Consider the following 17054-nt stretch of genomic DNA (forward strand, 5'->3'; position numbering starts at 1 on the left):
CACCATTAGATCTGGGCATCATCCATGCATTTAAATGGAAATATAGAAAAATACTTGTTGAAAAAGCTGTGTTTATGCATGATAATGGTATGGATCCAAAACAAATGACCATATCAATCCTTGATACCATGCATTATGTGGCCAAAGCATGGTTGCATGTTACTCCTGAAACCATATCCAACTGTTTCCGGAAGGCAGGAGTTACGTTTGTGGAAGAGGAGGAACAACTACAGGAGGAAGAAGAAGATATGTCAGAGTCCAACAACTGGTATGTGATGGATGAATCTTCCTCATTTCAAGACTATGTTGATATTGGTGTGATCACATCAATGGTATACCAAGTGTAGAAGACATCTTTTCCAACCACCTTGGTGAAGAAGAAGTGGTTGAAGAAGACTGTGATCAAGAACCTACCGTCCCTACTAGTAAAGAAGCAGTGGAAGCTTTGAGGTGGTATATTGCAAGTGCATCAGGAGACGATGGGGCATTTAATGCCTTATACACTGCAGGTGGAACTTATAAGAGTGCAGGAAAAGCAAAAACAATCAACAATTAAAGATTTTTTTAAAAAGATAAATGTAAGTAATTGTAAATTCATTTATTTTCAGTTATTAAATTTTGTAATTTAGTATGTAGAGTCACATACTAGCAGTAAGTCATCTTTTAGCCTTTTTTTAATTTTTTTTACATTTCCTGTTATTTACACTTTTTTCATCAATCCCCTGGAAAGTGTAAAAAGGGAGTTTCACTGTGTATGTATATATATATATATATATATATATATATATATATATATATATATATATATATATATATATATATATATAATGATCAGATTATTAAAATATGGAAAACAACAATAAAGCAAGATGTCTGGTTAACTAGAAGAACTGTTATCAAAACAATGCTGTATGCAGATGATCAGTTTATGAAATAAACAGAATAAGCCAACAATACCAGTGCAATTAAAAAATTTCAGAAAAGAAAACAAGTCTTGTCATTTAAAGGTTGAGATCATGTTAGATCAAAAATAGTCATTGAAAATAAAATAATATAATAGACAACACAGTTTAATTATTTAGGCTGCATAATAACATATCTAAAAGATAAAGATTTTAATCTCAGCTAATCTCAAGTGATATGGTCACTTAAACAGAAGGGGAGAGGATTAGCAGAACTGGTGTTCTCTGCCAGATTGGCAGGAAAAACCCAGTGGAAGACCATGATATAGGTGGATTGATACATTAAAAAGTGCCTTAGAAGACAGAAATATAAGATCTGATAATGTTGGAGTCTTGACAGGTAACAGATTGATTTGGAGGAAAATTGTAGATAGGAAGTTAGAAATTATGTAAATTTTTCATGTAGTACTATCATATCCTGTACACCCCCAACCCCTTGAGGATACATGTCAGGAATTTGATGATGATGATGAAAGATAAGGATAGATGAAAAAATAAAGAAATTTCAGAAAATCTGTGGACCAACTAAAAGGACACTGAATAAAAAAAATAATAATAATAAAAGACAAGAAACTCAACTAAAATTTTATAAGGTAATTGCTACTCCCATTATATTATATGGTTCAGAAACATGGACTGTTAAAAATATGAAAGTAAATTACAAGCTGCAGAAGTAGGAGTTTTAAGTGCAGTTAAAGGATGCACAAAATTGGATCATATAAGAAATTAAGACATCAAAAGAGGTTAGACATGTAATGCAAGTGAAAAGAAGATATCATTCACTAAAAGAGATGGATGAATATAAACCAAAGGGAGAGAAACAGATATAAGCTGGAACAGACAAATGCCTAATCTCTTTGAAGAGAAGAAGAAGAATCTCTATAAATTCTGCATTATTTCTTTAGTTTGTGTTGAGAACTGTGAAACATTTTAGTAGTTTGTTATAAACTTTATTGTAAATTTTTTAGTTATTATGTCAAGCAGATTATCAGATTTGTCCCACATTGATGCACAGATACAGATTTTTAAAAATATTCATGCAGTTCTGCACACAGAATATCCATCTCTTATTACCCAAAAAGTATCAAGAAGGTTAATCTCCCATAAATACCATTGTAACATGAATTATTAGTTAACACTCCTGTTCTCCCCATTTATAGGAGTGAAGTGTTAAATTTATCATGATATATAGATTCAGTGACAAGATCAGCATTATCATCTACTGAAACATCTGGAATGTACATATTTATTGATTATTAGCATAACCGTATCAATTTTTAATGTATCAACCCCCTTTTTCCCAAAATGGAGGATCAATCGGATTACCAGTTGAGGGTACATATCCCTAAAGATTGCAGCACTTTTGAAATGATGAAAAAACCAATTAAAAATTCTTTTTAAGTCACTCAAGCCATCTTATTCATGGGGAAAAATATTTAGGAATATATGAGATAAAATGTTATTGCAGTAGTAGGACTTTGCATAGGTTGGTTGTTGTTGTTGACTTAAAATATGGAAGAAGAAATGCCAGGTAGATGTGGAACATGATTGAAAACAAAAGTATATAATTATTTGGGACTTAGGCTTTTTCTTTTTTTTTTTACTTAATCTAATAGCACAATTATCTTTTGAAGTTTCTACTCATGAAAGAGAAAAAGAAAAACAAGGACAGATTTATTATAATCTTCTCCATGTGGTGATTTTGAATTTTTTTCTTGTTTGATTATAAAATGAAGCCAGTCTTGGAAGCTCATGACTACAGTCAAGATTATCTTTTCATGAAGGCTAATATTCTTCTTAAAAAAAACATCCAGCACTCTGAACTATAATGAGAATTTTTAATCTCCATTCAGTCATCTGCAACATTTTTATCATTCCCAATTATTCAGTTATAAATAACAGTGGAGAGAGAGTATATCCTTAATTCATAATAACGCTTAACAGTATAGCCAACACCAAGAGGGAAAACATTACATCAAACTCACGAATACTTCTCTGGGTTTTTTTTTACCCAGCACAATGATAACTGTGTCAGACACACAGCACTAAATGAAATAATTGTAGAAACAATTTAAATTGTAACTGACACCTAATGTCTATTATATAGATGCTAGTGAGTTTAATAAATGTATTAATTTATATGGCTATTTTTGTTAAGGATATAATGTATAATGTCATTGGCTTTTTACTCAATTTTAGGGCATTACTGATGTTGTAAAGTCAGATACATGAATGAGAAGAATAATTTTGGATATACCTTTGTAGGATGCTCCTGGTTGTCTTCTTATTGAGCATCATCCAGTGTATTGCGATATACATTTATACATTTGTATTACTGCTGAAGTATGACTGAAAGGAAGGGGGTTGTTGGAAATTTGGAGATGTGTTATAATGGCTTTTTACTCAATTTTTAGGACATTTTTCTTCTTCCTACATATTCTTCATGTATCTGTCTTTAAACATCAGTAATGCTCTAAAAATTGAGTAAAAAGCGAATGCCATTATAAAAAAGGAGTACTCCTAAGCAAAAATAGGCATAAAAATTAATATTTAGAGGAGTAACATGGAAATTTTTCCAGAAATACCTTTAATAAATGTATTTTTTTTTCTCTTGGTGTTGGTTATACCATTAAGCATTATTATGAATAATGAATGACACCTAAGCCTTTCTTTATGTATATCCTTAAACTTGATTTGATATCATTCCATCTTCTATATATTCTTTGATTTTAACTGTTGACTTTCAGTCTTCACATAACTCATTTATCTATTTTTGCACATAAGTGAGGTTTCAGATAATTTTTTACTTTATTCTTTATGGACACTTTCTGATAGGGATATGATATATATCTTTTTCCAATGTTTCTTGTCTGCTGGGGAGTTTTTGTTTCCATTTTTGCATGTGACTTTCCTATGTTTCCTTGGTCAAGTCTATTAATGCTTTATAATATAATATAGTTCTTAAGATTTTTCATAAAAAAGCTTGTGCAGAATTCAAGTCAAGTCAACATAGATTAAGTTGAAAGTATATTGCACTTAAATTGTTTTGTTAATCAAGATTCACTGCTTAAGTGATAATCTGATGCAGTAATATCTGTATATGGAATGGGAAACTTTAGAATTTTATTTATCTAGCATTTCAGAATTTACGCTGGCCATTTTATTATGGCCTGCACAACTGGTGTGCTCCATTTTGCTATAATGTTCAAATTTATGAAACTACTTTAAAAAAAAAAAAAAATTAAGATTTAGCACTCCTTTTATAAAAAACATTTATGAGAATATGTTTTTTGACATTACCAGAAACAGGGAAATGATAATCTTAACGTTCCAGAGTGACATAATGGTTAGTACAAGTTCATTAGTTGCTGCTCGTACAGGGAGGGAATAGCTGCTGGTTTGCTTCTTTAAGATACCTGTTATTGGAATCATTTTCTGGGTGATAATAATTTCACCAGAGAAAACAAATGTGTATGAAAATAAGCCATGGTAGAATGGAAATAAAGTGACTGGAAAGGTTGTTAGTCTAATTTTTGTTGTTAAATAACAGTTAAACTTGTTGTTTAACTGCTATTTAACTGTTGTTTTAACATCCATAACAACAATTAGACTTGAGCTGGTTTTTAATGAATAGCATAGTTGACTGTTCAAGGATATCAGAACACACAAAGAGACCCCCCCCCTCCCTCCCCAATACAAAATCTTGCAAAAAATGGATTGCAATGCACATAGACCTCTTGCAAGCCATATATTTCAAATGTTAGACAGAACAGAATATTGCAGTGGTGCAATCATATACTTTACTGAGTCACATTTCATGATTTTCTTTTTGCATAGGTCAAAATATATAACCTCAGGAAAAATCATGAGGCAACAGATTCTTCGGCTTATGTGCCAAACATGAGCCTTAAGCTGAGGATAGGCTTTCTGTCTTAATGGGATACTATATTTAAACTATAAATCAAAAAAAGCCATGTTTTACTTGAATATCCATAAATTGATCAGCCAACTTTGGTGGGTTGAGTAGATAAGTGCCTTCATTCTCCACCCAACAGGATATGGGTTAGAATTACACTTTGTCATGGATGTTTGTGAAAGTCTAGATGTGAGATAATTTTTGTCACTGAGGCTGCTGCCATATGACATTGGATGCTTGAAGTAGGCATGGGAAGTGTCATCCTTTGTCTCTTGTAGAGATGTCATGAATTATTTGACCATCCACAGTACTAATCATGTGATGGATTTACACATTTTGTGAATAGGATTACATTTAAAAAATAATAATTATAAGTGCATTTTATTATATTGCACTTTTATCCTAATGTCTGTGGTTACTTTCAAGATTATAGTTTTGCTATACCAAAGCTAGGGAACTGTAATACAAATTATTTTGCTGTGTACTTCTTCCTGATTAATAGATGCCAATGAAATTAAGCATTTGTAAAGAGAAACAAAAAAAAAAAAGTTTCGCATGGTATTTCTGCCAGTACTGTTGTAGGCATTTTGACTTATCTTGATGATTAAATATGGCAGCATTTTGCAAGTTATATTTCACTCTGTAGACTTGTTCCATATTACATCAGAAGTGAAATCAACTTGGACTAATAATGAATAAAATGCATTATTAATCAATGATGCTAATCAAATTCTGAGTTATATTAATACGGTATACTGAAATTTGCTTTAAATTGTTATTATCTCTTAGGGAAACTTATATTGAAAGAAAACCTGGCGAATCCTCAAATGATAGAAATGATCGTGCAATCCGTGTGGCAGCCAAGTGGTATGATTGTCATCTTCATAAAGCCCAGATCAATAGTAATCCAGATAAAGTAAAAATTGTACTTCTTACTAATGACAAGGCCAATGCAGAAAAGGCAGAACAAGAAGGATTGATAGTCCACACCTGTATGTTAATATTTTTTTATTTTCTTTAATTTAACTGCTTTAATTTTCATAAAATATTTATTATCAAGAATTCTTTGCTTCTACGATAATACAGTGTCACTTATCATTGTAGGTGTTAAAGGAATTACATCTGAAGTAGTTAATCAAAGAGAATTCCAAGCTGAAGTGTAAATGCATTTAAATGAAATACATAAATGAATGTATTCTTACCTGAATGCTCACATTTCTATCAATTTTTTTGTCATTTTTTATGTATATAGAATAATTGAAATACTATTATAATGTACTGTTATGTACACTTAAGTGCTGATTAAATCTTCTGTTGATATTTTAATAAAAGTGAAGTGCATTGCATAGGAATGAATAAAATAATTTAATGATTCTGATAGTTTATATCTGTTGTAGGCATTTAATGAAGTATCAACTAACAAAGGGATACTCTAAAAGGATTACTCACCTGGATTCCTGAATTCATTTAAAAAAAAAATATATATATATATATATATATATATATATATATATATATATATATAAACCAGATAACTGTTTGGCCTATAGTGGACACAGCCGATTTGATTAGAGGGAAGGATATAGTAGGGACATGCGGTGAGAGAAGGTAGACTCTTAGACATGACATCCATACAGAGAGAAACCAATCTGTGCCATGATGTGGTCTCAACAGTGTCCCTCACATATCACTCCCTCTTCCACATGCTCTGCCATGACTTGGCAGAATATGTGGAAGCAGGATTATGCACAAATTAATTGAGAAGCTTCCTGACTCGTTACTGATAGGTTCAGGGCTGTGCACTAACTGGCAGCTGGATTGCAGCACCACCATTTTAACTAATGTACCCTCAAAAGGATGCTATGGGTGTCAAGTATATTTGTCATGGCCTTGAAGAATATCACTCATGATGCACAGAAGAGAAGAGGTGCGGAAACCAGAATCTCTGTCCTGGAGATCAAACATGGCATTTGCCACTTCAGACCTCCAGTAAGCTGGATGATGGTATTTCACTGGGTGAAGAAGAGCATCTGCCACCTAGAAAGTTGTATTACAAGTTTCTCCTTTTCATAAATTGTATCCAAAAGTGGGTAATCAAAAGTGGAACAATTCATATTGCTGGTGATTGATTAATTTGTTGGTTAAGAAATTGTCTGTTGATGATCTCCATTATTTTCAAGAGATTTAAGGTTTCCTGTGATTCCTATTTAGGATATTCTGGATACAATTTCTAATTAATTTTTCCATTATTGTCTATAATTCTAATAGGAATGATTTATAATTTTCTACCTTATGTAACAACCCACCCTTTGAAAATGATTAAATGTAGACGATAAATCATGACATACATCTGCTCACCATTTCTGTCTTTAACCTGATTATGTCAAATGATTTAAGATAGTATTCTCTAACTATAAAATACTTGTGGAGACTACAGGAATAGTTGGTGTTTTAGTGGATAAGTTACTGTAGTGAATTTCCTTCAGAATAGTGTGTTTATCCTTGTGCTTTGTTTCGAACTTTTGCAATAAATTGTTATAACAATGTTTACCATAGGGAGTTCACAATTTCCTTCTTCTAGTATATTATTAGGTGAACTTGTATTTCAAGGAGTGAGTGAAACTTCCCACAATGAAATTGATGCTATGCCACCTAAATTTTTTACAACATCCCTAGAAGAAATTTTTATAAATCTGGAATGGAAAAATGATAGTAAATGGGGAAGAACTAAATCACCAACGATTTGCTGATGACATTGTTCTTTTAGGAAACAGCTGAAAGATTTCTACAAATGATCAGTGTGTTGAATATAAAAAGGTAAAAAGAAATGATTTAAATATAAACAAAGACAAAACAAAAATAATATATAATAAATCCATCCGTCAGTGTCTCTAAAAAGCACTTAAGCCCCCACAGCCTTCCAAGTATCCTTGGATTTCCTAACTATAATACGAGGATAAGGCGGTTAACCCCTATGCCCCTAAGTATTCTTGTCTGTGAATTGCATGTATTCTACTGACCAGTTTGCTTGTTCTGAGGGACGAAAAACCTGAATTTTCAGGAGAAAAAACTTCTACCTTCATATGAGACCAGCTAACTCACTTTTAGTCGAAGGAGATCAGATAAAAGTTCCTTATGTCATGGACAGAAATCGAATCTAGGTCTTTCCGACCAAAGGGCGACTGAACTCTGGAGGCTCTAATTGTATAATAAATACATAACCAAAAAGTCAGTACATATGGAACACTGATAAGTTAATATAGTAACCGCCAATGTTTATCAAAGATCACAGTAGAGTAAGGGTGTGAAGAAGAATTTATATGTAGAATTCAACTTGATTAAGTAGTCTTTGGAAAACATCATGGAGCACTCAAACAAAACATCTCAATTTGCCTTAAAAGAAAAATTGTTTGACAATTGTATATTTCTGGCCATGACATGGAAGTGAAATGTGGACCAATTAAAAAATTGACCAAGTTGAGGACTGCCCAGAGTGAAATGGAAAGATCATTGCTTGGTATTACCATTAAAGATGGAAGGTACAATTCTTGGGTCAGAGCTCAGATCAGGGTGATAGGCATTGTAACAGCCATTAAAAGATTCAAATGCAGTGGGCAGGTAATATATTGCAAGAAGATACTCAGAAATGGACAGAGTTGATATCTGAATGGTATTCCAGAGATGGAAAGAGAGCAGTGGGAAAGACCAAAGAAACAGTGAGAGAATGAGGTTAAAGAGCTGGCTGGAACTCGGTAACATAGAAAAGCTCAAGATAGGACTAAATGGAAGACTGGAGGAGGCTTTGTTCTGTCTCCTGCTGGACAATGATGAATTAACCATTTAATTAGCATTATTTGTTGCTTATATTTATCATACAGTTTATACTCTGTCATGGAATCCTTAGTGGTCGCATGCCACTCCCAAGCTTGGATAAAGGAGGCGGGGTCGGTCAGATGAGTGTCAATGCTCTGACTGTAAAGAAAAAACACGATTGTTATCTAGTGCCTATAGGATCAACAGCTAAAACATGCCTGCTTGAACTTCACCCGGATCAACAAGGCTTGCAATACCAATTGAGCAATCAGGGTTTGGATTGAAAAGTGGGATACCAAAAGGAAACTGAAACACTAACAGAACTATTATCCATAGGAGCATGGAATGTGCAGACACTCTGGATGTAAGGAAAATTAGAATTACTTCGTGAGGAAATGAAGAGATATCAGTGTGATATACTAGGATTGGCGGAGATGCGATGGACATCATCAGGAGAGATAAATGGATGCAAAGTAATATGGTCAGGACATGATACCAAGCACGAAGCAGGAGTTGGCTTCCTTCATAACAAAAGAACTAGAAAGGCACTGTTAGGCTACAAACCAGTCAATGAATGAATCATAGTAGCAAGATTTCAGGCAAAACCATTTAACATATCAGTAGTCCAGACATATGCACCCACATCTGACAGCACAGATGAGGATATTGATTATTATTTTACAAAGATCTGACAGAGATAATAGAAACAATACCAAAGCAAGATGTGCTAATTATTGAAGGAGATTGAAATGCCAAAGTTGAAATAGATAATGATGGTTGGGGAAAGAGTCATGGAAAAATATGGCTTCGGAGAAAGAAATTAACAAGGTCAAAAATTGTTAGAATTTGCTTTGGACCACGAGATGATGATCTGTAACATAAAATTCCAGAAAAAGGAGTATAGAAAATGGACGTGGCGATCAAATGATGGGAAAACCAAGAACATGATTGATATGATTACGATTAAAAGAAGATGGAATATATCAGTACAGCAGTATCAAACTTTTCAAGGAGTGGATATAGACTCGGACAATAGTTTAGTGATTTCCAACATCAAGTTGAAATTCAAAAAGAAATATAAACTCCATCATCAGAAATGAAGAGATTCAGCAAGAATAAGTAAAGCAGAAATAGGAAGAAGGTAGAGAACAGTGTTAGAAGAGAAACTTAGTGTGGAGAAATAAAAAAATTCGAATCTAAGAGTGAAAAGAGTAATGAAGGCGATAGAAGATGCATTTGAAGAAACGGCACCAGAAGAAGAGAAGATCAAAAAGAAATGAATTAGACAAGAAACACCGAAGTTAGTACAGGAGAAATGAATGTTGAAGATAAGAAGGGATACATCAGAACAAATAGAGAAGCAATATAGAAGAAAGTGTAATGAGGTGAAAAAAGCAGTCGGAATGGAAAAGATGAAATGGTTAGAAGCCCAATGCAATAATATAGAACAGTATTATGGAGAGCATAAAACAAGTAGGTATACAAAATGATTAGAACCATTAATAAAAAGTGGCAACCAAAACAGACCACAATTAAAGATGAAAAAGGCAAAGTATTGATGAATAAAAAAAAAATTGTATAGTGGTGGACAAGATACTATAGTGAGTTAAATGAAGAAAAACTACATTTAGACAGCATTGGGAAACTGACTGAAGAATTGAAGCAGATATCACCACCAAGTAATGAGCATGATATGGACATTTTAAGAGGAGAGGTAGAAAAAGGAATAGGACGGCTAAAACACAACAGAGTCCTGGTAACGATAACATCACTGGAGAAATGATTAAATATGCTGGCAAAAGTATGGTTACAGAAATGCACCAATTATGTAATATTGTATTCCTAGTGGATAAACCAAAATAAAAAATGATGGTACAACAGGACAAAATTTCATGTCGGCTGGGGCTTTGCCCGGTTAAACAAGGACCAAGTTGTTTTTGCCAGGGAGCCAGTGCGAACAGCGAAAAGTCAGCTACTGGAACAAATCTGAAAGCACACGTCAAATCAACATCACCAGAGTTAAAGATCGGTACTATCAACATAAGAAGCCTGAATGGCAAAGAAATGGAGCTAGCGGAGGAATTAGATAAGTACCAGATCGACATAATAGGGGTGACTGAAACAAAAAAGACCAAAACTGGTGAGATCTTTCTGAGCAATAAATATAAAATGTTATATTCAGGCAACGACAATCAAGGAAAAGAAGGAGTAGCCATGGTATTCAACACAAAATACGAGGCTCATCATCTTGAATGGCAGGCAGTGTCAGGTAGAGTGATGTGGGCAAATATCAGAATGGGGACCTGGACAATGAGACTTATTTGTGCCAATGGTCCCACAGAAGGTTCTACTAAGGTAGAAGTGGAGGAATTTTTTGAGACTCTAGAGAAAGCTACTGACACAATGAAAATGGAAAAGTTGGTGCTTGTTGGGGATCTAAATAGCAGAGTAAGAAGTGATTGTCAGATATACAAAAATGTTTTGGGAAAATTTGGAGAAAAGAGCAAAGCTAATAATAATGGCAAATACTTGTTGGATTTCTACTCAGGACATGGACTGGTTATTACTAACACCATGTTCCAACATAAAAATGTGCACAAATTCACGTGGAGAGAACAGGCAAGGAATAAGAAAAGTCTCATTGACTATATTATTGTTGATGGTGATGTTTTCTCCCTGGTGCAGGACACTAGAGTGTACAGAGGATTTGAAATTGGAAGTGATCACTATTTAGTCTTGAGCAGGATAAAATTGAATTTCATATTAAAAAGAATGACATGTAAGAAAGTTTTAAAGCAAATAAAAGTTGAGCAGCTCTCAGATGTGAACTGTAGTAGACTAAAATGCGCAAAGATTATTGAAGGAAAAATGAAAGAGTTTGAGAACAGGAACCAAACCTTGGAGATTCAGTGGCAAGCTTTGAAGAAAACTCTGATTGATTAAGCTAGAGAGGCATGTGGTGAAATTGTCTAAAGGGATAGAAACATTAGAACTCTATGGTGGACACAGGAAGTTAAAGAAGCAGTGAAGGAAAAGAAGAAAGCATATCAAAAGTTCCTGGCAAATAAGTCAGCTTGTGCTCTTAGAGAATACAGAGACAAATGTAAGAAAGCTAAACAGTGTGTAAAATTAGCTAAACAAAAGTCATGGGAGGACTTTGGCAAGAACATAGAAAATAAATATCAAGAAGGTGGCAAAATATTCTGGAGGTTGTTGAAGAAGCTTAGGAATGGAGGAAAGAGTGCTGTAAAAGGAGTTAGAGATGATAAAGGTGAAATGAAAACGGGAGAAAAAGATATCCTTGAAGTATGGAGTAATTACTTTGAAAAACTGCTAAATGAAACAAGCAGTGATGACAGCACAGTGATAAAAAACACTGACCAGGCATGCAGTCAGGAATACATATCCATACTTGAAGTAGAAAAAGCCATCAAAGGCTTGAAATGTGGAAAGGTAGCAGGTACAGGAGTAGATGATATTTGACCAGAAATGCTGAAGTATGGTGGTTTAAAAGTCTTACAGTGGCTGCACTGCATAGTTCAGAATGCCTGGACAGAGGGGCGAATTCCCAATGATTGGAGTAGAGCTCTCCTAGTACCTATATATAAAAAGGGAAATAAAACTGAATGTGAGAATTACAGAGGTATATCCCTATTGAGTGTTCCTGGTAAGATATATGCAAGTATATAAGGTAACAGGAGTAGATGATATTTGATCATAAATGCTCAAGTATGGAGGTATAAAAGTTTGGCAGTGTCTGCACTGCCAAAATTCCAGATGAGTAGATTGGAGTAGAGCTCTCATAGTACCTATATACAAAAAGTGAAATAAAACTGAATGTTCCTGATAAGATTTATGCAAGTATACTTGAGAAACAGTTGAGAAGGATTGTGGAAGGGAGGCTTGGCAAAGAACAAGCTGTATTCAGGCCAAATACAGGTTGTCAGAATCAGATTTTCACTTTACTACATGTAGTTGAGAAATCACGGGAATATAACTAAGATCTGTATTTAAGTTTTGTAGAACTGCAAAAGGCATATGGCAAGGTGCCGAGAAAAGCTATTCAAAACACTTCAGTTATGTGGTGTCAGTGGGGCATTATATCAAGCAATACTTAAGTCTTTATTTGAGTTGTAAGTTAGCAGCTATGATTGAAGGAAGTACAAGATGGTTTAATGTTAAATTTGGTGTCAAATCTGATCAAATTTGGCAATGTTAACCTTAACTCTTTACTTTATGCAGTAATGTTGTACTTTTGAATAAATACAGTACAAGTCTGCAAGATTCCCTGACTAAATTGAATAACTGTTGTAATAGATTTGGTATGAAAATCAGCAATAATATGACAAAGACAATGAAAATAGGCAGAAACATTGAAAATATCAACTGCATTGTGAATTATTATTATTATTATTATTATTATTGTTGTTCCGGGAAACTCCAAGGAGTCGACAGACTCATCGAGGGAGGCCCTAACATCATATCAAGAACAACTATTCAACATTCACACAGTATCTATCATACCTTGCCTTGAACTCATTCACGGTCGTAGCACCCACAACAGACTCTGGAAGCTTATTCCACTCATTTACCACTCTTCAAGTAGGTAAAGAACCTAGCTCTAACACCCTTGTCAACCATGCTCTTGCCATGGAGAATGGAGAACCTATAGAACAAGTAAAACATTTCAGCTACTTAGGCACAATTTTAGTGAAGATGGTAAATTAAATATGGAAATAGACAACAAAATCAGCAACATAATGAAATCCCAGATATAGTAGATAATATTTATTATCTGAGACCCCGAATAAGTCAAGGACTCATCGAGGGAGGCAAAACAACCCACACCAGCTGTCATGCTATCCCTTAACTCATTTCTTTTAACACACTGAATGCACTCACCACTTAAACAAGCAAACTGTTCCACTAACTCACTGCTCTGTGAGAGAAAAATCTAGCTCTTATCCCTTTCTTAATCATCTACATAGTTAGCTTCCATGGATGCCCCATATTCTCTCTCTCTCCATGTATTAAGGCTTAAATGCTGGGAGAAACTCATGTGAGAGGCTTAATGGAGTGAAACAGCACTGAGAAAGGATTAAAAATAATATTTAATTCTTCCAGTATTTCATTTTAGCGACTAAGACATTGTCAGGGAGTGCAATATGAGAATTATAACACACACACAAAGGATAAGGTAGTCATTTTGCCTCTTTATCGATATCAGAGCACCTGCACTAGTGGGCATAGATCTGGGTTCATAAGGGATAAAGAAGTTGTGGAAGAGGTTCAAAGAGTTACAAATATTATATCAGGATAATGGATAAGAACAGATTGATGGGTGATATGATGAGGTCTAAAAATTTCTGGAAGGGTGTTATAAGTTATCATATGTAATAAAATTTTTCATTACATGGAAAATGGGGAAAGAGACCTCATGTTAGAGTCTTACTGGAGTGAAACAGCACTGAGAAAGGATTAAAAGTAATATTTAATTCTTCCAGTATTTCATCTCAGTCACTGAGACGTCATCAGGGAATGCAATATGAGACTTTTAACACACACACAAAGGCAACACAAAACTAAGTAAAACACGTGGATGAAAGATTAGAATCCTAACTAGGTAGGGCACTGCTGGCAACCTAGGATGTAAACTGGTATCTTGAAGTATTGGTGTTTCCCATATTTTGGGAAGTTTAATGCAACCATATTTATTTAAATTAGGCTGATTTCTAAGAGCAGCTGCAGATTCCAAAAATAGTCTTTCTCTTCTAAATTTACTGTGAGGAGTATGGCGGTCTATTTTCCAATTGATTCTATGAGCTGTATCTAAAGCATGGTCTGCAAGGCCTGATTGACTATAGTCATGACTGCTGATATATTTTTTTGTGCTTTTCCATGTGGATGTTGGCTGATCTTCCTGTCTTTCCATAGTAGACCATCTTGCAAGAACAGAGCACTTTAGATACTCCATGCACAGAGAGAGAGAGAGAGAGGAGAAGGAGGGAGCTGGTCTTTAGTAGAACGTATTAGAGTAGCATGTTTTCGGTGGGTTTTGAAAGCTGTGGAGGATGTTGTATTTCTTTAAGATTCTGGCTATTTTTCTGAAGTGTCTAGGACATATAGGATGATGATAGCATTACTAAAATCTTTCTGAAGAGGACGGTCAAGGATTGGGGGAAGGATTGATTATTTTTTATTTTATTTTTTTTTGCTACTGTGGGACCTGTAGCCAATAGACACAAAGGTTTGTTGTATATGATTAGTTCTGTTGTAAGAGAGAACTCGGTTGGTTAGTTTTTTAATAATGCCATATTAGTGAGATGGTGATGGGAAAGTTTGTAAATGTATTTGCCTGTGTGGGTGGGCTTCCTGTATACTGAAATGGACAGGTCACCATTGGGTAGAAGTGAAACTATTAGTAGTTTCATTATTAGATTTTCTTTTTTTCTATAGTAAAATAGATTCTAGGGTGAAGACTCTTGAGGTGAGAGAAGAAAGACTTTTAACGGGTCTGAGCTATGAGGTCAAATGGAAAACACATCATCCACAAGGTTTCAGAGAGGCTTATTCCAAGAGCTTGTTTCTCAAAATTTCCATAAAAAAAAAATTGGCAGGGGAGGATTAGAGGGGAGAACCCATAGAAGTGCCCTCTGTGTCTTTATAAATTTTGTGCTTCCAAGAGAAATATCTGGAATGGATATCAAAGGAAAAGAGATGAATATCAGGAGGAAAAACTTTTTATATATATATATATATATAAAAGGATATATATAATATCCATCATATATATATATATATATATATATATATACTGGGTTCTAGTCAGTTAAATTTATTTTTATAAATATATATATATATATATATATATATATATATATGGTCGTAAGCCATCATTTAAGGGAATATTGGCGAACAGTGAGGTGATATCAGAGCTAAATAAAATATCTGTATTATTTGACGTTAAATTCAATTGGTAAAAGATGACCATGCTTCATTGCAGTAAATTTAGAAGAGAATGACTATTTTGAATCTGCAACTTCTCTCAGAAATCAGCCTAATTTAAATAAATATAGTTACATTAAACTTCCCAAGAGAAGTGCTCTGGAGAGCACTGCAATGAAAATAAGTCCTATATCTGCATCATTCAAGATATGGACAATGAGGCAGTGACATCTGTAAGAAGTTCCTGTGGTAACACTGAATATTTCTTGGTGAGAGTTGGGCTACACCAGGGCTCTGCCCTTAGTCCATATTTGTTTCCATTGATATTAGGTGATCTTACTGAATTGGTGCAGGGAGAGGTGCCATGGTGTATGATGTTTGCAGGCAGTGTAGTTTTGGTTGAGCATACAAGAGAGAGAGAGATGGCTAATTCAAGATTGGAAGGGTGTAGGAAGGCCTTGGAATGTAACAGATTAAGATTGAATAGGACAAAAACAGGATATATGGAGTGCTGTTTTAGTGGAGAAAGAAATGATGAAAAGAATACCTCAGTAATGATTGAAAACTATATTTTGGAGGGAAAAGAAAAGTTTAGGTATTTAGGCTCAGTGTTGGTGAGATTGATAAAGAGGTGACTGGTAAAATTAGCACGGGGTGGTTAAAGTGGAGACAAGCCAGCACTGTTTTGTGTGACAAGCATGTCCCAGTTTGTCTAAAAGGGAAGCTCTATAAGTCAGTTGTGAGGCCTGCCATGTTGTATGGATCAGAATGTTGGGCAGTAAAGAAAGTAGATAGCGAAAGATGAATGTGGCAGAGATTAGAATGTTAAGATGAATGTGCGGAATAATGAGAAAAGATAAAATTGGAAATGAATTTACCAGAGGTAGTTTGTGAGTGGTATCAGTAGTTGAAAAAATGGGGAAAAACAGGTTAAGATGGTTTGGACATGTTGAATGGAGCTGAGCAGCTGAAAATGTAAATAGGACTATGAATCTGAATGTGGATTGGAAGAGGGGGAGGAGATAGACCAAGAAAGACATGGAGAGAAGTGGTGAGAAGAGACATGGACGATTGTGGAGCAACTGAAGAAATGGCACAAGATAGGAAAAAATGGAAAAAGAGGCTGGTCCCAAATAGATGGGATAAGGCAGCATTTCCCAACCTTTCTAATCCCAAGGACCAGTAAAATGCCTGAAACAATACTACGGACCACTAAGTTATGTAATTTTTTTTAAAACCTACGTGAGGATTACCAACATTTGAGAAAAACTGTGCCATTTATAACATAATAAATCTAAAAGCATGTTTTGAATACATATAGAAACATAATTAAATTGAAAGTAAATGATGAAAGTGTATCATCGTTGAACAATGTTTTAATTTTTATTAAACAAATAAATAATACGATATAATTATCC

The 17054-nt window shown here is 34.3% G+C and overlaps 1 protein-coding gene across 2 annotated transcripts in view; it reads left to right on the forward strand.

Moving 5' to 3' along the window:
• Dis3 (exosome complex exonuclease RRP44-like protein Dis3) overlaps positions 1–17054 on the forward strand; it is a 310868-nt gene that overhangs the window by 16952 nt on the left and 276862 nt on the right. For both annotated transcript variants that reach the window (XM_090392656.1, XM_090392657.1), the window contains exon 3: positions 5668–5870. In XM_090392656.1, the coding sequence (XP_090248782.1) occupies positions 5668–5870 (203 nt within the window). The remainder of the gene's footprint in view (positions 1–5667; positions 5871–17054) is intronic.

This window comes from Typopeltis vanoorti, chromosome 5 (genome assembly GCF_054136105.1).
Source record: "Typopeltis vanoorti isolate ZY-2024b chromosome 5, IOZ_Tvanoo_1.0, whole genome shotgun sequence".
Taxonomy (NCBI): Eukaryota; Metazoa; Arthropoda; class Arachnida; order Uropygi; family Thelyphonidae; genus Typopeltis; species Typopeltis vanoorti.